General features: G+C 44.0%; 2 protein-coding genes across 11 annotated transcripts; one reads left to right on the top strand and one right to left on the bottom strand.

The window, feature by feature from the left end:
* Positions 1-442: 442 nt before the first annotated feature.
* Positions 443-6,883, bottom strand: PS1 (forkhead-associated (FHA) domain-containing protein). Its single transcript, XM_048714075.2, has 7 exons — positions 6,428-6,883; positions 5,887-6,083; positions 5,740-5,799; positions 2,218-4,239; positions 1,969-2,119; positions 1,106-1,530; positions 443-985 (listed from the first exon to the last, which is right to left on the bottom strand). Exons 1-7 carry the CDS (start codon positions 6,720-6,722, stop codon positions 719-721), a joined length of 3,417 nt encoding a protein of 1,138 aa, XP_048570032.1. The 5' UTR covers positions 6,723-6,883; the 3' UTR covers positions 443-718.
* Positions 6,884-9,581: 2,698 nt separating this feature from the next.
* LOC125550937 (receptor kinase-like protein Xa21) lies at positions 9,582-16,332 on the top strand. Of its 10 annotated transcripts, XM_048714074.2 has the most exons (8): positions 9,584-10,124; positions 10,771-10,865; positions 11,080-11,178; positions 11,260-11,336; positions 11,490-11,538; positions 11,629-14,326; positions 14,429-14,800; positions 15,844-16,332. In XM_048714074.2, exons 6-7 carry the CDS (start codon positions 11,656-11,658, stop codon positions 14,797-14,799), a joined length of 3,042 nt encoding a protein of 1,013 aa, XP_048570031.1. In that variant the 5' UTR covers positions 9,584-10,124; positions 10,771-10,865; positions 11,080-11,178; positions 11,260-11,336; positions 11,490-11,538; positions 11,629-11,655; the 3' UTR covers position 14,800; positions 15,844-16,332. The 10 variants fall into 10 exon arrangements, with proteins under 10 accessions (XP_087374063.1, XP_048570031.1, XP_048570027.1 ...); XM_048714070.2 differs by having other exon boundaries at positions 9,584-10,865; XM_048714071.2 differs by lacking the exon at positions 11,260-11,336 and having other exon boundaries at positions 9,584-10,865; positions 11,080-11,206.
* Positions 16,333-21,496: the final 5,164 nt, after the last annotated feature.

Raw genomic sequence — 21,496 nt, 5'->3', positions numbered from 1 at the left:
CTGCTGCTGCTGCTGCTGCTGGGAACCTCGCAATTTTCCACCCAAAGGTGGTGGTGGTGCTCCACCATTTAGTTACTTTATTTATTTATTTTATTAGTTGCCACTGAAAACATTCAGTCTGGGTGCTGGGAAGTCCAGGCGCGATGCAGCGGCCATGTGCTAATGGCTGTTGATCTAGCATTGTTTAGTAGCAGTAAACAACATTGTTTAGTACTAGCAGTAAACATTCCTGAGCAGATCTATCTCATCACAAAACATCCTATTGCCGTGCATCAACGCCATCTGTTCGGAATCTACGGGGTACTGCTAAAATTAAAATCCAAGGCTCGTGATGAGGTGAGCCCCAGCCTCACCAACGAGGGAACCAACAAGTACTCGTGTGCCCACGTGACGCTGTTGCTCCGGTACGAATCACTGTATCAGCTGATGGGACAGATGATGATGATTGATGAACATGCAAATGCCTAACTTGGACCAGATCATACGATTGTGCCAAACCGAGCAAGAAACGTAAGACTTGTCATGTTCACATTCTCGTCTTCCAACTTCCATCACAGTTCACGTTTCTCATCAGTCACCAGGCATATCAGAAAGGATCAAACAATTCATTTACCAGTTACTATGTCTGCCATTTTCTTTCACATGCTACTTGAAAGAACCGCGCCAACTGCTCATGACGGCGTCACCAGGAGCAGGAGGGCAATGCAGTGGCGACTTCTCAGCGACGGAGATGGTCGCCGGAACGCGCGCAGAGGGAGGAGCTGTTGTGCAGCAGGATCAGCTTGAGCCCCCTGGCGGCCTCAACGGGCCTCGGGACATTCCTCCTGGACTCACGGTGGCTGTTGTAGTAGTTCTCCGCCAGCGCGGCCTCGTCCAGGCGTGACCACGCCGCCCCCCTCGGCACGCTCGCCGCCCACATGAACCTCTCAGAGCAAGGGTTCATCAGCGTCTCCCGAAACTCCTTGGCTCCCTCGCACAGCAAGCCCTGAAACATCGTACAGGAACAGCTAATCAGTCCAGTTACAGTTCTACACACGAATAGTAAATGTCTTTAGCAGGAGGGCTGCAGAGATTCGGAGAAGAAAGCAATGCCATGGCACGGTACCTCGGACATGGCTTTGATCTTGAGGTTGACGCTGTTGGACAGGATGACCATGTTCTGGCCGCTGCCTCTCAGCTTGTTGAAGAGGAGGGCGCAATCGAGGACGCGGTCTTCGGTCTTCGGGGAATCGATGTCGGCGAGGCTTCTTGGGGAGAAGATGCCAGTGAAGCTCCTTGGCGAGAAGAGCGCCAGCATTGAGTTGAAGGCGCCGGCAGCGGTGGCTTCACTCTCTTCACTGCTGCGTTGCATTTCTGTAGGAGTTGCAGGTGGGGTTGGCGCTACTGGCAACATCTCGGATGAACTCTGCACGTGGATCCACCAGCTCTCGTTCTCCATGCAATCCTCGATCCATTGCATTATGGAGGTGGCCTTTGATGACCTCTTGAACATACCCTCCCGCTGTTTCATGCATTCGAGCTCCCTCATCACTGGCAAGACGATAAACACAGGGTTTCAGGGGATGAGAATAGCACATCAAGCACTTGCAGTCAAGTCAGTTCAGTTAACAATAACAACGAGCTGGGAATGCATATTGAATACAAGACACGATAAGATGTCAAAACTTAAAAGTTCACAATTAATTCTTTAGTCAATACCATCATAGCATGAGATGATTGTTGCAAATGAGCTACAAAGTCAAAAGTAGTACTGATTAGCAGCTCAACAGAATGAGAGAGACATGTTCATTTGCAAATGAGCTACGAAGTCAAATGAGAGAGACATGTTCATTTACTAACAAAGTCAAGGTCAAAATAGGGAATATATGCAACAATAGAAACATGGAACTGTATACAAAGTAAGTACATTCCCCCTTTGTTCAAAATGCTATGACAGATGAAACAATTACTATACTGTTCTTAACTTACCAATCCTTGGTATGATCAGATGAGTTCCTTTTATGCCTTTTAGTAGCATTATAGACTTCCTTGATTCGTCATCAAGAAGACAATCGGTATCAGCCACCATGGTCCAGACTTTCATCCCTTCTCCAACCCTATTTGATTCGTGGTTTTTGTGCTGTTCACAATAAAAAAATGGTCTCAATTTTAACATCCATGTCAAAGGCAAAGATATACAAAATAGAAATTCAAAATCAAAGCTTTACGGTTACTTACTGGAAGGCTGTTCAGTTCATCTTCCAACCTGATTGAGAGATTAGCTTCACTAGCATCAGCCTGGGTACAATCAAATGAGCTAGTTGGTCTCAAGGGAGAATTTGACAGAAGAGTCTGGAAAGGGAGCCTATCTACCACCACCCTTTTCTTTGTGATTGCACTTTCAATTCGTGCACGGTTTTCAGACACATCCCTTGTTTTGTGAGCTACACAAGATACTGGTGTAGAGTTCTCCTTGTCGGAGCAGAATGCCTCCTGATCTTGGTCTGCATCCACTGGGAACAGGTTCTTCGGAAGACAACTTCTCGCTTTCATACCTCCTGTAGATATAGGTGTCAAATTCTCCTTATCTGAATAGAAGACTTCCTCATCTACTGTGTGGAAATGTTTGGACTTTGATGATAGATCATTGCATTCCCGTTTACTGATGCTCCTGTTTGGTGTGTATTCAGCCGACACTGAATTATCCATCCTTGAGCCAAGAACCTTCCTACCAATGGACTTGAGAACTCTGGAGGGAGGCGTCACATTCTCCTTGTCTGGAAAGATGTTTTGTTGCCTCACAGGGGAGGTAGCATCATATTCTGATGAAAGTTCACTGCATTCCCTTTGATGGATGCTCCTGTTTGAAGTGAACTCTGCTGACACCGAACTGCCCATCCTTGAGCCAAGAACCTTCCCAGCAATGGGCTTGAGATCCATGGAGGCAGGTGCCACATTCTCATCAAGAAAGAGGTTTCCTTGTTCCGCAGGGGAGATAGCAGCATTGTACTTTCCAGGAAGCACTGAGTTTTCCTTGTCTAGAATGATGTCACTTTTGAAATCTTCATCCGGCATGAGCATGATTTCTGTTTCAACTGACACTAACGGAATAAGATTTTCAGATGTAAGTTCATTTGACTTCATCTTCTTTTCAATGTTCAACACGGAGTTTTCACTCTCTGAAAAGCCATCATGTTCCAAATTCAGAGGGGAAATGGAATCCATCATCTCTTGGGAACTGGTCGGCTTCAACAGTATCTGACTCCTCTCAAATGTTATGTTCCCCGAGGCATGAGGGGTGGTATTCTCCTTGTCCAGTAGACTGATATCTTCTTTTACTTCAGTTGCTTCTATATCCAAGTTGTCAAATATACTCCCAAAAATTATGCCTTCAAGCTGACAGTCCTCCACAACAATCTTATTTTGGGCCATTTTCTCCTTGTTTGACAGACCTCCATCCAATTTATGATGGGACAAACCATCATGCTTCATCTCTTGGTGGCTATTTGTATTTCCATCAATCATGTCATGTGTGAAAGGATTTTCTGGCATGGCCTCATAGGATTCCATATGTATAGTAGAATCCAGCTGTGAGATTTGATTTGCAAAGGTTTTGTATTTGGAAACCGAAGGGGAAACAGAACATGGCAACTCTGGTCCCATCTGTGGTTTTGCATCAAATGAATCTTGTGGGATAGAATTTTCAGAGAAAATGTCATGCTGCTCTGTCTCCTTAGCAAAATTCAGAGGGTTTGGCACTTCTTGATTCCTCTCTATGGTAATGCTACCCATGACATGGGGGCTGATGTGGACCTTTTCTGGTGCAATCATCCTTTTCTTCTCTCCAGCTTTGACATCAAAATTATCGAACAAAACCATGCAGGCTGCACATTCTCCCTTGCAGTTTTGAGAACATACACGATTCTCATCCTGGGCTTCTTCGTTCTTGTAGCTGTAGCTCAAAGTCATGTTTCTCCTTCCTGTGTCAATGTGAAGAGACTTCACTGACTTCAACTTGGCCCTTCGGGACATGGTGCCTGATGCTTTCTGTTTGTCTGACTGGACTGGTTTTCCAGCTGCCTGTATTATTGAAGAGCCAACAGATTCTGTAATTGAATTCTCAGTAACAATTGTCCCCCCTATCACTCCCACTCTGTTGTCATGAAAATGTGAGAGTGAAGACTCAGGCAATGGTGGTGCCGAGGGAATCACTTTAGCCCAGCATTCAGTTTGTTCTGCTACCACTTGATGTTTTGTCTCCTGTGCATTATATTAGACAGTTAGCATTGCAGATAAGTGCCAAAAGTTAAAAGATGTGAAGATCAGTAAAAGTTAGGGAAAAAAATCAAGCAGTAGAACTCAAGCCATCATGTAGCATCCTCAAAGAAAAGAAAAACACACAGATATATTGGAGAATATGTAATCCAGATATAAGTGTAAACCAATGCTGTAAGCAAATCGGGATATCGAAAGTGGTTGCAAAATCTGAAGTGGGTAGATATTATTAACTCATCATGCAGTTCATATCCAAAAAAAACTATGACAAATATCAGGGAAACAACAAGTATTGCTCACCAAGAAAATTAAAGCATGTATTTGTGTTATTCTAGATGAATATTAGTTTGATGCACATAGTTGATACATTATTAGTTGCATTCAGTTCTATCAAACACGTGGCATATAAATTGAGACCGACAGAGAAACCAGTTCAATGTTGCGCAAAATTTCTTAGCGTAAGCTGAGTACAATATATCCCATGAATACACCAGCCACAAGAAAATCATTTAGCAAACTAAGCAATCAAAAAGAATGAATTGGTGGGAAAATCCAACTATGTACATGGGATTAAATAATTTGCACAGGTGTCCAATGCATTCAGGCTGGTTCAGTGTCTACTTTCATTAGGACTTGACAATACAAAAAATTTCGTACTAGGTAGAATTTCAGGAAGACGAAAAAAGTTCCTTAACAGTCATAATTTTTAAGCATCTTTACATTACCACTGGAAGGAGTGGAACCTTGATAAACCTAGGCACTAGGAAGAATTCAAGAAAGACGAGGCACATCAAAACATGATAATCAGGAGTCATCGGTGAAAATATCCAACTATGTACATGGGATTAACTAATCTGCGCAGGTGTCCAAAGCATTCAGGATGGTTCAGTGTCAGCTTTCATCAGAACTCACTACACGACGATTAATGAAAGATAAAAAGTTCCTTAATAGTCATAATTTTTACCACTGGAAGCAGTGGAAGCTTAATAAACCTAGGCACTAGGCAGAATTACAGAAAGACAAGGCACATCAAAACTTGATAATTGTAAGCAACTTCATGCTCTAAGTAACAAGGAACATAGCATTATTCAATTGTTGAAGTATTCAGTTACAAAGCTAGATCGTGATTTCAAATGTAATTCATTTCTGAAAGTGATTACACATAAATGGATTATAAAATAGATTTAAAAACTCTAAAAAATACACTAAAACGGGCGAACTAGAAACTAAGGAATATCGATCATTGTAGACGTTGCCTAATCTAAATTAACAAATCTACTAAACATCTTAAATAATGCTTTATAAGATTTGGCAAAACAGCGGCAATTTCAGTATTAGCTTGTTGGGATGCAATCTCATTGTTTGATATGCAAATAAGCTGAGCTAAAGGGACACCATCCATTGGTACCCATACCAAAACCAAGGGCATGAAATGCATCTCAAGTTTCATCAAAGGTTTTCAGTATTCGCTTGTTGGGGTCAAACCTGATGAGTTTTTGTCTCCATTGGCTCCCTCTGCCCAGGCACCAACTGATCCTGTGCCTCCTGTTAATTTCATCAAACGCTTAGACTGCAAGCAACACAGCCAAAATACATACAGAATTTGTACCGGTACAAAAGAGAATTGTCAACCTGATGAGTATGGATCTCCTCCTTGTCCTCCTCAACAAGTGGTGGAAGCAGATCATCCATCTCAAATGCCTCGCGCAGGGAAAGCCAGTGAAGTCGGTACTCCCTCTTGGAGGCCCCGAGCTGTAGTGTATCACCAGCCACCAGTTCCACCAGCGTGTTTGGTGGGATCCTTTGGCCCGAGATCCAGGTCCCATGCACTGGGTCAATCGAAGCACAACCATGGTTCAATTGTATGTAATTTTTGCATAATTTTGATCGAAATTGCAAGCATATTCGCTATCATCGCAGGCCCTCATGAATATGATAAGGCGGGGCTAATCCTGACAATATAGAGCCTATCGGGAGCAAATCCGAGTGAATCGATGACATAAATCCCCCAGAAAAGTCCCCAAATAGATCGGTCTACACGAATCGATTCACCCTAACAAAACCCTAGAATTCGCGTAAACCCAAGCACGCGCGGAGATCGGGAGCGGCACGCGCGCACGCAGAGAGTGGGGAGACGGAGAGGGCTGCGCGGAGGAAATCGTGGTCTCGGTACCGGAGGAGAGGTCGGTGACGGTGATCCGGCGCTGGCGCCGCTTGCAGCGGACCTCGAGGTGGCGGCGGCTGACGCTGGGGTGGTCGATGAGGACGTGGCAGTCGGGGTGCCGCCCAAACAGCACCGGCGGATCCTCCGCCCGATCCGCATCCGCGCCGCGCCGCGCCGCCTCCGTCGGCGGCCCGTTGAGGAAGATGTGCTTCAGCACGACGCCGCCCTTGGCCACCGCGAACGCCGCGATCGGAGACCCCGCCCCCGCCTCCACGTCCTCCGCCGCGGCCGCCGTCGTCGCCATGCCTGCGCGTTTGGGCTGGTTTGGGTGGGCGGGGCGAGGAGGAGTCGAGATGATGACGCTACGCGCTCTCTCTGTAAAACGCAGCTCAAGCGGAGGCGGAGGGGATTCGAAATGTTGGAGGAGACGTTGGAGCCGGGGCGGATTTGATAGCTTTTGCCAATTGCAACGGCTAGAATTTTATTGTTGGGATATAAGTAATTGGAAGGGGCCGACGCGTCACCGCGTGAGTCACGCGCTCGCCCGGCCTAATGACGCCTGTGCGGGCCCATTTTCAATTTCCCCTTTTTTTACAACACCATTTTCTAATTTTTTGTTCATAAAAATGTCAAATTCTGTCCCGAAACATAAAGACGTCAAAAGGTAAAGGAAATGGTCAAAATTGACTGGCCGTCCCATGTACCGTGTCGGTCACCTCGATCGGCCGCCACATGTTCCCATTAGGCTTGTAAAGCGTCTCTGTTTGTTTCTTCTCTAGAACTCTCCCCATCCTTTTCATCTTCTTTGCACTCTTGTATCGCCCGTGTAGATCCTCTCCCCCTCAAGTCTCCCCAGTGGCGGATCTAGGCCCCAGGCCGAGAGGGCCCGGGGCATGAGGCCCAACTCCTTTGTGTGCTGTAGCAATTTGCTACAGTATACAAAGGGGGCTTGGGGCGGCTCGCTAGGTTGGATCCGCCCCTGAGTCCCCCTCCCCCCTTCACTGCCACCATATCAAGACAACAACGACAAGTCACGCGCCTTCGCGGCTCTGCAAGTTAACGCCATTACTGCAATCTACTACTTCTATTTGCACGCACTCCCCCCCCCCTCCTGAGAACAACCTATTGCCGCAAACAATTGCGTCATGCCCTGTCTTGTAGGCGTCGGGAGGGGGCAAGGTTGTTGTTGTAGGATTAACCACTGATCGCTGTCAGGATTGTAAGGGGGCACGTTTGATGTTCCAGGGCTTGTTCTCTAGCTGGTGCAAGGAATAGAACCATGTGTGCTTTAGGGGAGTTGTTATTGTGATGTTGTGGAGGACCTCATCACATGCTCATCACAATATTGTAAGGGGGTGGTGCTCTATGCTACAGGGGACGGGCCATGAGCTACTATAAGGAAGGGAACCACCAACATTTTAGGGGAGCCGCCACGGTGTTGCGAAGGATGGTGGATGCATTTTGCATCATATTTTATTTGGTGTCTTTGCACCGCAGACTTAGGAATTTTGAATTCTACCATGTTCACTCGCCCATGTTTGTCTGATTTCACCAAGACCCGCAAAATTAGGAGATTTGAAGCAGTATTTGAAAAATTCTTACTTTTGTTGGATAATGTGTTGATTTGATGTCATAGGAACCTTCCACGGAGAGGAGCACCGGAGAAGAAAACACACATCGTTTGGAGGATCTAGAAGAGCAGGCGATGCATGGTATGCGCGCGCCTCTGGTACCGTTGGTTGTACCGTGTGCCGCCGCCTTCTCATTGTCGACTACTCCCCCGGTGCAACCATACCTCAGGTACGATGAACAGAGAGACCTCCACCATACGAAGTAGTACCAGAAACCTCACCTCAGTAATATATCCGTAGGGGGTCAGCAAAAGGGCATCCACCTTTGCAATTGCTTTGATCACAGAGGTAGCTACATCAAGATGCATCACCTTCATCGCTGTCCACGACATCATCATCGACTCTCATCTATCTCAATTGTAGTTCTCAGATCTATTGGGGATCCGTGTGTGTATCACTTTAATCGTCCATCCGCGATACATATAATTATCTCCATGATGTCTTGTACCCCCATGTCGATTATGCAATGGGCCAACCAACCCGACCCATGGCCCTACTACGATATGGACCGGAAGTCTTTGTGTACAAGACAAGGCAACCGGCCTCCCGGAGGGACTCCCCTTTACTGACTTAGATCCTGTAACCCTAGACCCCGGTACCCATAAAAGTTGAGATTAGCTAGTCGAATAGATAAACAACATAACCTAGAGCTTTACTCAATCCCTCGATCTTTGTAACCCCTATGCATGAGGAGCCAGAGTAGGGGATTACCTCGTCTAGGTAAAGCTCTGTCCATGTTACCATTCGATCTACTCGCTTGGTTGGATATCCTATCGAGGGATCTGCTGAAAAATACTCCTACAATGAGCGCTTTGGCCCCACAAGTACCGACAAGGAGGAGCATCAACAACTTGTGGCCGTCACTCATCGGTTCGAGGAGGAGGAGGACGACGACTTTCCATACATCAACAAGCTGTGAGACTCGGACTCGGACTAAACGACGACAACAAAGTAGTTTAAGTAGTGGTATCGACATTGCATATTTTGAAAATATCACTTAACCTGGTATGGAGAGGGCGTTTGCAAGTGCTGTTGTCGATTTAGTGTAATTTTCAACCTCGGACGAACGACGTACAATCCGAGAAAGAACAAGACTGGTATGCTTTTCAATGTAATTTTATTTTGTATTGATCATTTTACATCGAGTTGTCTATCTGTTTACTAGCTTTTTTTTCCTCGACAATAAGCCCTTTTTTGGTGTCTAATATTGCTCGAGTTTAGAAAAATTCAACGAGAGATTCAAAAGTCATGGTGGATTAAAACTTGGCTCGTCAGTTTGGGAAAGAAATCAATAAATGCTAAACATACAAAAATTTACACGCAATTACATGCTGACTAGGCTTTTTTCTTTCTAAGTAACCACTTTCCCCTGATTTTCATGGGGGTGGGCCCCTTCAGTTTGGGAAAGAAATCAATAATGCTAAACCTACAAAGATTTACACGTAATTACATGCTGACTAGACTTCTTTCTTTCTAATTAACCACCCTCCTGATTTTCATTAGGATGGGCCCCTTCTCACCCTTAACTTCCAATCACAACCCATCTGTTTGTAAAATTCATATAAATCTATGTATGTGTACTCGGAAAGAAATAGCTGCTCGTGGGTTTTCGAACTCCATGAGCGCACCTCGGCGTCTCCTTCAGTTTCCTCTCTCCCGTAGTATATCCATCGGGGATTTCAATTCAAATAATTTTAGCTCGAGGATTTCGGTTTCAAGCGCTATGGTGACAAGGGAAGGGAATATGTAGCCTTTGACATGTGGGGTCCAAGTCTGAAACACGGCAGGCCAGTCCGACGGCCTGGCCTCGTTTCATTTCCCCTCCCCTCTCCGCCGCCGTCGTTGCTGGCCTCCTCCGGCACTGCACTGCGCACGGAGTCCATCCCCACGTCCATGATCTCACTCGCGCCGTATCCCGTACGAGCATGGCGGCGGTCTGCAGGGGGCGGCGAGGGAGAAGGTGGTGCTCTCACGGAGGAGGAGGGGCAGCACAAATTCGGGCCATCTCCTCGATTTCAGTCCGCGCTTGGGGCTCGGCGCTCTGGCCCGCGCCGCCGGTGGGAAAGCACCGCAAGGTGAGGGAGAGGCAAGGAATGGACGACCTTCTGCTTAGTTTTCCTTTACGGATTTATTTACCTTTAGTGTGAGAGATTGTTCAGGTAGGAAATCGCCCCTGCTGGTCCCATAGTCACCAAGTCGGATGGTGGTATCATATTCTCGGTTTGGTTGCTGATAGAGACTTGCATTCTAACCTGGCATGGAATTCTCTAGTCATGAATGTGTGAAACAGTGCAGCCATGTTTTGTCTGGCTCCAAGGTGGGAACATGTGGTGCTGCAAATCACACTGTCACCCTTGAGCCGTGAGCAACACTGGCACCATGTCCACACCTGCTCGGCCGGCAGCTTGTTCGAGAATTCAGGCTTGCTGCCGCTCTCTCTGTCGTTCCTTGTGTCAAGAATCGTCGCGTCCTCATTAAGGATATCCTGATGTCATCGTGTAAACAGAGACAAGCAATGTGTGTATGCTGTCACTTTCTCCTTTTTCTTTCGGGGACATGGGTTCGTTGGTCACTAGTGGGTAGTTGTGTAGGCAATTGCATAGTTTAGTTTTTCGAAAAGTATGCATGTTAAAAGGCTAAAGTTTGATACCTTCTTCCTGAAGTAGATATTGCATTGCCTATAAATCAAGGGGTAACCAAGCAGCTCCTAGTTACTTGTAGCTATGGCAGTTCAGATGGCATGATCACGCCGTTTTGGGGGATGTTTGTGCAACCGTCAAAGATGGCAGGATGATGGTGGTGGACATGAACTCAAGGTGCGTTAATCTCTACTAACTTTAGTCTTGTAAACAGTCTTGTTTTTAGAGTTCCATCGAATTTTATCCAAGTGTTTTAGGTGGCTCATTTGAGGAGCTACATGGTGCTTGTTAGTTGATTTAAATGACAACAAGGATGATTCCCACAATCAACTTTTTATGGGTCGTATTTCTCCTTCCACCTTTTTTAACATCTCCTCACTCCTACCTGTAGTATGATGATTACTGTATGCCCGGATGGTGGAAGAGTATATCTGAAGTAAAAAAATACCATAACCAATCCTAATCACAATTTGGGATGGATCTGAAGAAGGTGCCTGTTTTGTATCTCCTTATAACAGGTCATCCGTGACTAAATTTCAAAAATAATAACTTATTGTGTAATAATTTTCAGAATTGACCATACGCGTAACATATTGGTCCATATGCGATTGGGTTTTCTAGCATCTGCTTCAGTAGTTTAGGCAGCAGGTTCGTGAACCAAAAGCTTTCACATGATTGTAGGACTGTAGGATTCAGATATCTCAAATCTAGTCAGATTAGTAAAAGACTATGGTTATTGTGTAAATTTGCATTGGCTGGAAGTCTGTAATTTCACTTATGTTGTTCTTTACTTACTTGCAGAAAGACAGTAGGCAAGTCTTGAGGGAGGGATTGAAGTATAATTGGTTAGGTAGTACTTGACATGACAAATGATTTTTCGCTAACATCAACTATTGGCTAATCTAAAAATGCCCTTATTTTTTGTTTGCATGTAATCAAGATCTTCAACAAAGGCAGCTAGCCAGACATGAAGATTACTACAATCATGCAGTTTATCTTGGGGCTCATTGTTTGCAACGTCATCATCTGTGGCTCCCTGTATGGAAATGAGACAGACCAATTGTCACTGCTTGAATTCAAGAATGCAATCACCCTCGATCCAAAGCAATCCTTGATGTCCTGGAATGACAGTACCCACTTTTGCAATTGGGAAGGTGTTCATTGCAGGATGAAGAATCCATACCGTGTCACTTCTCTTAACCTTACAAATCGAGGTTTAGTCGGTCAAATCTCTCCTTCACTTGGAAATCTAACATTCCTAAAACATCTACTCCTACCGACAAATGGGTTTACTGGGACAATTCCTCCATCCCTTGGTCATTTGCATCGCCTTCAAAACCTCTACCTGAGCAATAACACACTGCAAGGGAGGATACCTAGTCTGGCAAACTGTTCAAACCTCAAGGCTCTATGGCTGGATAGAAATCAACTAGTTGGGCGAATTCCTGCAGACTTGCCTCCTTACCTTCAAGTGCTGCAACTTTCAGTTAACAATCTGACTGGAACCATCCCTGCCTCTCTTGCCAACATCACAGTGCTAAACCAGTTCAACGTTGCGTTTAATAATATTGAGGGTAACATCCCGAATGAGATTGCAAAGTTACATGCGCTCCATATTCTGAACGTGGGTAGCAATCAATTGACAGGCATGTTTCAACAGGCCATCTTGAACCTTTCTACTCTTGTTACCCTTAACCTTGGTCCAAATCATTTAAGTGGTGAGGTACCATCCAATCTTGGTATCTCTCTACCCAGTCTCCAAAACTTCGCATTAGCCGATAACTTCTTTCATGGAAAAATCCCATCTTCTTTGATCAACGCATCCCAGATACACATTTTTGATATATCAAAAAATAATTTCACAGGATCGGTGCTTCGGTCCATTGGCAAACTTTCCGAACTCACATGGTTAAACCTTGAGTTCAATAAACTCCAAGCACGTAACAAGCAAGATTGGGAGTTTATGAACAGCTTAACCAATTGTACTAAGCTAAATGCCTTCTCGGTAGAGGGGAATCATCTACAAGGCCACATACCAAGTTCATTATCCAACCTTTCCATTCAGCTTCAACATCTATATTTGGGGCGGAATCAATTGGAAGGAGGTTTCCCTTCTGGCATAGCGAACCTTCCGAACCTGATTGTTTTAGGAATGAATAGCAATCAATTTACAGGTACCATTCCCCAATGGTTAGGAGCTCTCAAAAATTTGCAAATACTAGGTTTAGCTGACAACATCTTTACAGGGTTTATTCCATCTTCCCTTTCCAATTTATCTCAATTGGCATATCTTCTTCTAGACTCGAACCAGTTTGTTGGCAACATACCACCAAGCTTTGGAAATCTTCAAAACCTTGAAATATTGAACATGTCCAGCAACAATCTTCATGGTTTAGTGCCAAAGGAGATCTTTAGAATTCCAACACTAAGGGAAATTTATTTATCTTTTAACAACTTCAATGGACAACTTCCTACCGACATCGGTAATGCCAAACAACTCAGAAATCTAGAACTCTCTTCAAATAGACTATCTGGAGATATTCCTAGCACTCTGGGTGAGTGTGCAAGTTTGGAAGATATCAAGTTGGACTGGAATGTTTTCAGTGGAAGCATCCCCACTTCGTTAAGCAAAATAAGTAGCCTGAAAGTTCTTAGTGTTTCCCACAATAACATTACTGGATCAATTCCAGTGTCTCTTGGCAACCTACAATATCTTGAACAACTAGATCTGTCATTCAACCATCTCGAGGGGGAGGTCCCAAAAGAAGGAATCTTCAAGAATGTAACTGCTCTGCGGATCGAAGGAAATCATGGGCTTTGTGGTGGGGCTCTGCAGTTACACTTAATGGCATGTTCTGTTATGCCTTCAAATTCAAGAAATCATAAACTGTTTGCTGTACTCAAAGTGTTAATTCCAATATCTTGCATGGTCTCACTTGCTATGGTCATACTTCTCTTATTGTTCTGGAGGGGGAGACATAAGAGAAAATCCATGTCGTCGCCATCACTTGATAGAAATCTTCCCAAAGTTTCTTTCAGTGATATTGCTAGAGCAACAGACGGGTTCTCAACATCCAGCATAATTGGAAGAGGGAGATATGGTACTGTGTATCAAGGAAAACTATTTCAAGATGGAAATTATGTTGCCATAAAAGTCTTCAACCTGGAGACAAGGGGGGCACCAAATAGCTTCATTGCAGAATGTAATGTCTTAAGAAATGTGCGGCATCGTAATCTGGTTCCTATACTAACCGCATGCTCAAGCATTGATTCTAATGGAAATGATTTCAAAGCTCTAGTGTATGAGTTCATGCCTCGAGGAGACTTGTATGGACTACTGTACTCAACTCAAGACTATGAGAGCTCTTTAGATATGATACATATTACAGTAGCTCAAAGGCTAAGCATTGTTGTGGATATAGCAGATGCACTGGAGTACCTACACCATAACAACCAAGGAACTATTGTTCATTGTGATATGAAGCCTAGCAACATTCTTTTGGATGACAATATGACAGCTCATGTTGGAGATTTCGGTCTTGCAAGGTTCTTAGTTGAGTCAACGGTATCATCATCTGATGACTCATACTCAGCCTCTTCAATTGCGATAAATGGAACTATTGGATATGTTGCTCCAGGTAATTCCATTTTTCATATTCTTGTATTGTACTATTTAAACTGAGAGTAACTTCTGCTCATACTAGCACCGGAATTAAATTATTGTTGCATGTGAACTACAGAATGTGCGACAGGTGGTCATATTTCGACTGCTAGCGATGTCTACAGCTTTGGAATTGTTCTATTTGAGATATTCTTACGGAAGAGGCCGACAAATGATATGTTCAAAGATGGACTAAACATTGTAAAATTCGTTGAAATGAATTTTCCTGCCAGGATATCAGAAATTATTGAACCTGAAGTACTTCAAGATCAGCCTGAGTTTCCTGAAGAAACTCTAGTGGTCGTGAAGGAAAATGACCTGGACTGTGTAAGTTCAGTGCTAAACATTGGGCTTCGCTGCACCAAACCATACCCGAACGAGCGCCCCAACATGCAGGAAGTTGCTGCAGGGCTGCATGGAATCAAGGAAGCTTATCTCAGAGGGTACTAAGGTAATCACCATTTTTAGTGTATGGTGCTGCAGTGTTATTTATAGTCTACAAATGGTTTTATCACTCACTACATTTGGCAGCACCATATTTTTGGAGTTTTCAGAGAATCCCTTTCTGTTTAGAAACCATAGTTTTAAATACTTTGATGCGTTTGGTATTTGGTGTCAAGAAAAACTGAAGTTTTATAAACCGTAGTATTCCTGAAAGTGTGTTTTTTCTGCTGTAGTCCTCTTTTTTCTAAACCGAGAAACGCGAGGCTCCCCTGCTATTTTTTCTAGCGAGTCCATCCATCTTCTTCCAGCCGCCGTGTCACCTGCAAAACCATTAGCATAATTTTTCAAGTGAGGTATCCAATCACTAAGTAGATTGGTTTTTCTATGAGAAATACCCGGTCAATCAGGCCCATCAGGCATTAGCAAATCCCATGTGCGCGTAGTGTGGTATGATCAATCGCTTCCGCAACTTTCCAGGTCAGCGATCAGCTAGCCATACGCGGCTGCCGGATTTCCTCTTCCCACTGGAGCCCTCGACCATCGGGTCGTGCACGCATACTTCACATCCTTCATAGAAGTGCAGGAGGCAGGGTACACTTCCTTCACATCCTTTGTAGAAGTGCAGGAGGCAGGGAGAGACATACAAGGGATAGCTGTAGACTGCTAATATCCTAATATCTAGATGAGGATGTGTTGACATCGTGCATGCAGCCAGCGGCTGTTAGCACACGCTGATTAATCGGGTCATGTAGCCCGTTAAGTGTAGCTGTCCATGCCGCCATGCATATCTATCGGTCAAAACTTCGGCAAGACAATGCCGGCCAAACACTTGGGTAGTATTACCAAAACTGTTAAAAGTGACAGTTTTGAGAAATCGACACATTCATTGCCCGCGCGTTGGAATACCTAAGTTCGGAAGTACTGTGGTTTTGAGAAAACTGTGCTACCAAACTAGGCCTGTATTTGCCATTCTTTTCCAAATAAGAAACACCAGTCTTGTAACTGGCGTGAGTACATAAGCTGCGATGTGATCTTGCAGTTTGCTGGCAGGTACGTTCTTGGAAAATGAATATTGGGAGTAAATCGCAACGTGCTGGGTGAGCAACACGTTCTGCTTGTGCTGCTCCTCAAGACAGAGCTTCCTCCCTGATGATGGTCTCCCATGCTGTTTGGGTGATGGATCTGTTTAATTCGGGATAACCTCTTGACTCTTTGTTGTACCTTTTCTGTGTGGAATCAGCCAACCTTTATTAGTAGTTTGATGAATTAAGGCTACATGGTCGGCATGTTGCTAGTACTATGTAATATTACCTCTGTCCCGAATTACTTGTCTTAAATTTGTCTAGACAGAAAGTATGATGTATTAGTACGCCCGGGCTAGTATTGTAGAGCTGGCAACTACTATTTCTTACAGCCTAAATGTACATACCATATCTGTTTCCTTGATTTATGTTTGTACCAAGTTTGTTGTTCGAACATTTCATAAATTCAAGGTTTGAGGTCGAATTCCTCATCTTATACATTATTTTTGTTGGTTCACACTTGCAGCTTACCAGTTCACACTTCACTTGCACCATGTCTGATGCTTGTTAACAAATCTTGATTGTCGTTGCTAGCTGTGATTGTTTGATTCTTGGTAGATCGACATGTGCCTCTAATACCCAATCTCGTGGCTGATAACAAAGGCCAACTGGCCGGTAGTGACAACTAGAGTTGACACAGGTGTAGCAAGAGGAGAAAGAAGAAGGGAGAAAGACAACGAGGAGAAAAAAAAAAGGACAATTAAACCCATCAAGGGGAAAGAAGGGGCGACATGTGGGCTATGCCACGTGGAGCTCACCAGTTGGATGACGTGAGAAACGTTTTTTTAAATGATGAGGGTGAGGATCTTTTTGAGAAAGGTTTTCCTTTGTTTTTTTAAGATGGAGGTGACAGGTGGACTATGCCATGTGGCACTCGCTGGTTGGATGAGGTGAGGAAAGTTTTTTTTAGATGGAGATGAGGTTTCTTAGAAAGGTTTTCATTGTTCTTTTAGATGGGGTGGGGTTTTTTTTCAGATGGAGGTGAGGAAATGTTTGTTTTTTTGAGATGGACATGATTTTTTTCTTTTTTCCTAAGATAAAGCTGGCGGAAACGAGCGCACAACTTCATCTCAAACAGTGCGCAACAACACGCTCCAATTACTAGCTTAGGATGTCCAGCGAGCTCAAGCATGGTGGGTGAAAGGCTATGTGACGATGTCATGTACCCGTGGTACCTGAAGCGAGTTTTGTTGTAATGGGCCGGCCATGTAGCTTAATACTTTTTCGTCCGCATAATAATCAAGTTCACATCGTTCCTTTATTTTTCTCATCGGTTTTGGGAATGTTCCACCGGCTTTTCTAGGCGGTTTTCTTTGTTTTTTCTAGGACGGGTATCGTTCAGTTTCCTTTTTTCTTCTTTATTTTTTTCGTATTATCTTTCTCTTTTCTTTTTCAAATTCATGAAAATTTTCAAATGAAATAATTAACAAATTCATATTTTTTTGAATTCATGAACACTTTCAAAATCCATGAACTTTTTCAAATTCATAAATTATTTTGAAATTTGCAAGTTTTGTATTCATGAACTTAATTTGAAATGCAGAACCCACAAACATTTTTCGAATTTGTTTACATTTTGGAAAACTGTAAACCTTTTTCCAATTCATGAACTTCTTTGAATTTCATGAACTTTTTAAAATTCATATATTTTAAATTCCATGAACTTTTCCAAATTTACGAAACCCAGAATCTTTTTATAGATTTGTGAAATTTTTTGAAACCCGCAAACTTTTTAAAATTCCCAAACTTCTTCTAAATCCACAAAAAAATCGAATCTGCAGAACCCATTTTTTTCAAGTTCGTGAATTTTTTTGAAAGCCGTGAACTTTTCACATATTCATGATTTTTTTGAAATCCAAGAACCTTTTTCAAATTCACAAAGTTTTTTCAAATTGTGAACTTTTTTTGAATGCATGAACTTTTTCCGAATCTTCGAATTGTTTTTCAAATTCATGCACTTTTTTGAACTTGCAAACATTGTTTCAAATTAGTGAACACCTTTAAAAATTTATGAACCTTTTTGTAAATTCATGAACATTTTCTCATTTCATTTAGAAAAATAGTTAACAAGCGACCCGAGCAAACGACGTGGGCGACAAAAAAAATGGGTTAGCGAGTGACAAGGTCTGGCGACCGAGCGATTGAGTGCTATTGGGCCGTGGCCACTTAGCCGCGCGCGAGCTTGGGCGCTAAAGGCATTAGGGATAAACTCTCCTCCACAAACCACCTTAACCGACTAGGTTTTCCATGTAATCTTAAGCATCATCCTCTTTTATAAGACGGGCATCACCCATTTTAATCACCACCTCTTGATACACCTACACCTAGGATCATCATTGTACTTTGTACACCTTCATCAGTCAATAAACACGAGGAAGTAGTGTTTTGGCTCTACCGCCTGGACATGTGTAAACTTTGTCTCCCTATTTCTCATCTTGATCTTCCGGCTACACGCAACACCCTGTTGGAAGGTTTGCCGCATTTCACACCGACAATGGTGCATTAGGCAGGTGTTGTGCTTGTTGGAGCTAGGGTCTAGATGTGATCTGCATTCAACCATGACTTTTGCACGTTGGGCCGGATCTTTGTACTCGGGTCCCTCACCTTCATAGCGGACTCGTCGGGATGGGTTGGCCCCGTTCCTCCTCTCTCCGAGGGCCAGGTTCTCATCTTTGAGAACATGGAGTTCGTCATCGGCCAACGCAGTTAATCCTAGCTTCGCGATCCGGCACCCTGTCAGGTCGAGGACCAACAATCTTCTTTTACCCACCCACCTCCCACTTCATCGCCACCGTGGAGTCCATCATACGATCTTGTAAGAGCAAGTGTCCAACGAGGACGAGAGCTCCAACAATTGCCCAGAGGCTATCCTGGCAACCAATTTGATGATGTCTACATGGTGGACATATAGAACAAAGTTGGTGGCAGCGGCAACAAGAACCGCAACACTGAGGAGGAAGACGAGTTCGACTTTGACATTGTCTCGGCCAATCCCGAGGTCCTCTGCACGATGGCCACCAACGCAGATGACAACTCCAAAAAATTGGAGGCGGAGCGGAAGAAGATGCAGCTCATCCACCTCTGCACCCAGCTTGAGCACGACCGCATCATGGAGATGCAGAGTATCTGATCGCCTCCATCCAATATAACCAAACCCAACAGACCAACAACCCCTCCAGCGCCGATCTTGAAAGGTCTGCCACCCCATCTGTGCCAAACGCACCCACTGCAAGCACGACTCTGCCCAACCCCGTGCGGAACCTGATGGCTCCTGCTAAAGAGATAGCCAACAACGAGATTTTGACGGATCATCTGGCGGTGGCCAAGCTGGCCGCTACCTGGAACTACCTCCATATCGCAGTGGTGCAACAACAACAATACACCATCTAGCACGGAGTAGGACGCGAGACTATATCTCGCTTACAACGAGGCTATGTTCTGTCTTGCGTGAAGACTTTCCTGCGCTCGTATAATACTGGGTTGGCCCATTTTCTCAGCGCACGCTTGTTTGCTCATTGTACGTTTGTTTGTTTGCTAGTTGTGCGCTTGCTGCTGTCTTTTTGTTTCTTTTTTTTTTCTTCTTTCAATTTCTTTGTTTCTTCTCTGGTTTTTTTCTTTCTCTTTCTTCACCGTTTTTCCTTCATTTTCTGTTTTTTCTTTGTTTTTTCGCCACTTTTCCTCATTCTTTCACGGTTTTTTCTTTTCTTTCTTCTTTTTCCTGTAGGTATTTCTTAGTTTTCACTGTTTTTTTTCTCTTATTTCTTTGTATTCGTTTTTCATCGGTTTCTTTTTGGTTCAACACATGTTAACTTTTTTCATATACATCTGAAACATTTTTTTAATATATGGTTAATATTTTTTAAATACATGATGAACTTTTTTTGAGAACTTATTTTTTGTGCCTACCTTTTCCTATAGATATTATACATTTTTGCTATATATCTAATAGATTTTCTAATACACATTAACATTATTGAAATACAAGTTTAACATTTTTTGAATACACAGTCAACATTTTTTCTATACACTATTTTTTTTCAAATGCTTGATTAACATTTTCAGATACAAGATTAACATTTTTTGGATACATGGTCAATATTTTTTCTATACACATTTTAACATTTTTCAAATGCTTGATTAATTCTTTTCAAATACAAGATTATCATTTTTTTAATACATGGTCAAAACAAATTCTATATCCTTTAATAAGGAGTGGAAAATATGGCGTCTCCCACCCACCCCCTCCCAGCGACTCCCTTGGCGAATCGGCCGACGACCCATGGCGCCTCCTCCTTGTGATGCTCTTCGACGACCATGGCGCCACCCCTTCTGGATCCCACCCTGGGAGCTGGATTCGCTAGCCAGGTCAGAGCCAGATTCTCCACCCCAGTCCATTGCCCTGACCCAAATCATGCCTTCCACTTGGTGGTTTCTTTTAGCCGTTCTTCGTTTCCTTTTACGATTGACCATGTTGATCTAGCACTTCATGCTTGCATTGGTGGATCCCCATCAGATCTTCATGTTACTCATCTTTGTGGCCATGTTTTCAATTTTTCTGTCATATCTAAGGCGGTTGGATTTATGATCTACAAACTTAGATCCTTTTCATGCCCATTGTTCCAATGCTTTTTTTTCATCTATGGGGTTTTGGTGGTCCAGCCTGGGTTAGAGAATATTAGTCTTGGATATATGATCTTGATTATGAATGGACCATGGTGTCTAGATCACCCCGTCGCACTCTCACCGGTGCCTACTCCATCTCCGTCGGCAGTCGCTCGTCGTCGGTGACTACTACGATCACATCCAACCAACCGACACCTATTTCGGATCACGAGCCAGCTTCAGGCGCTGCTATTACCTTTCAAATTTCAAATCCCAACCATTGCACCTCGGCCCAACCCACTCAATCAAGGCCCACTTGCTCCCCCACTCACCACGTGATACCTCAGCATTACCAACACCAGTCCACGGCCCAATCCCTTCTTACCTCACCCAATCACGACCGGCCTACTACACAAACCCCACTTAACACCACCAGCCACGTCTCCAATTCTATTTCCTCCACACTTTTATTCGGTGGCAAATGTTTATCTGATGGACATCTTCGAGTAGATTGCAAAAATCAGTTTAGATCCCGTAATTTTTTCGCTATGGTCACATATCTCGCTTTTGTTACAATATCAGGAACAAACTCCTTGTCTATCTGGTCAAATCCCACACACCTACCAAACCGCCACCCGTATCCAATAGCCTGGCCGTCGACTCGTCTCCCCAAAAACCCACTACCACCCCTCTGCTCGTCCTCCCCCTGCCAAACCCTCTGTTCACCATCATCGCCCTGCTCTGCTCCACCATCCTTCTCGCTCGCTCCTCCCAACTCCGCCACCGCCATGGCCACCTATCCCTGTGACCCACTACCCCTCCTTCCACCCGTGTAACACCCCGGATATGATTTTCCCAATATGTACTCCAACTCTTGCCGTTTCCGGCGTTAAGTTATTTTATTTTCTCGGGTTCGGGTCTTTGCCTCCGTGTGTTGTTGTCGTTGTCATGCATCTCATATCATGTCATCATGTGCATTGCATTTGCATACGTGTTCATCTCATGCATTCGAGCATTTT

Source organism: Triticum urartu, chromosome 4A (genome assembly GCF_056163025.1).
Source record: "Triticum urartu cultivar PI428250 chromosome 4A, HENAU_Tu73, whole genome shotgun sequence".
NCBI lineage: Eukaryota > Viridiplantae > Streptophyta > Magnoliopsida > Poales > Poaceae > Triticum > Triticum urartu.
This window is presented reverse-complemented; position numbering and strand designations above follow the sequence as displayed.

Excerpts from the sequence above, each read along its gene's own strand:
- PS1 (XM_048714075.2), bottom strand. The coding sequence starts at position 6,722 with ATGGCGACGACGGCGGCCGCGGCGGAGGACGTGGAGGCGGGGGCGGGG. Across the intron at positions 1,531-1,968 it reads TCTGATCATACCAAGGATTG|TGATGAGGGAGCTCGAATGC; the intron begins GTAAGTTAAGAA and ends TCGTCTTGCCAG. Across the intron at positions 986-1,105 it reads AGATCAAAGCCATGTCCGAG|GGCTTGCTGTGCGAGGGAGC; the intron begins GTACCGTGCCAT and ends ACGATGTTTCAG.
- LOC125550937 (XM_087517937.1), top strand. The coding sequence starts at position 11,656 with ATGAAGATTACTACAATCATGCAGTTTATCTTGGGGCTCATTGTTTGC. Across the intron at positions 14,327-14,428 it reads TATTGGATATGTTGCTCCAG|AATGTGCGACAGGTGGTCAT; the intron begins GTAATTCCATTT and ends TGTGAACTACAG.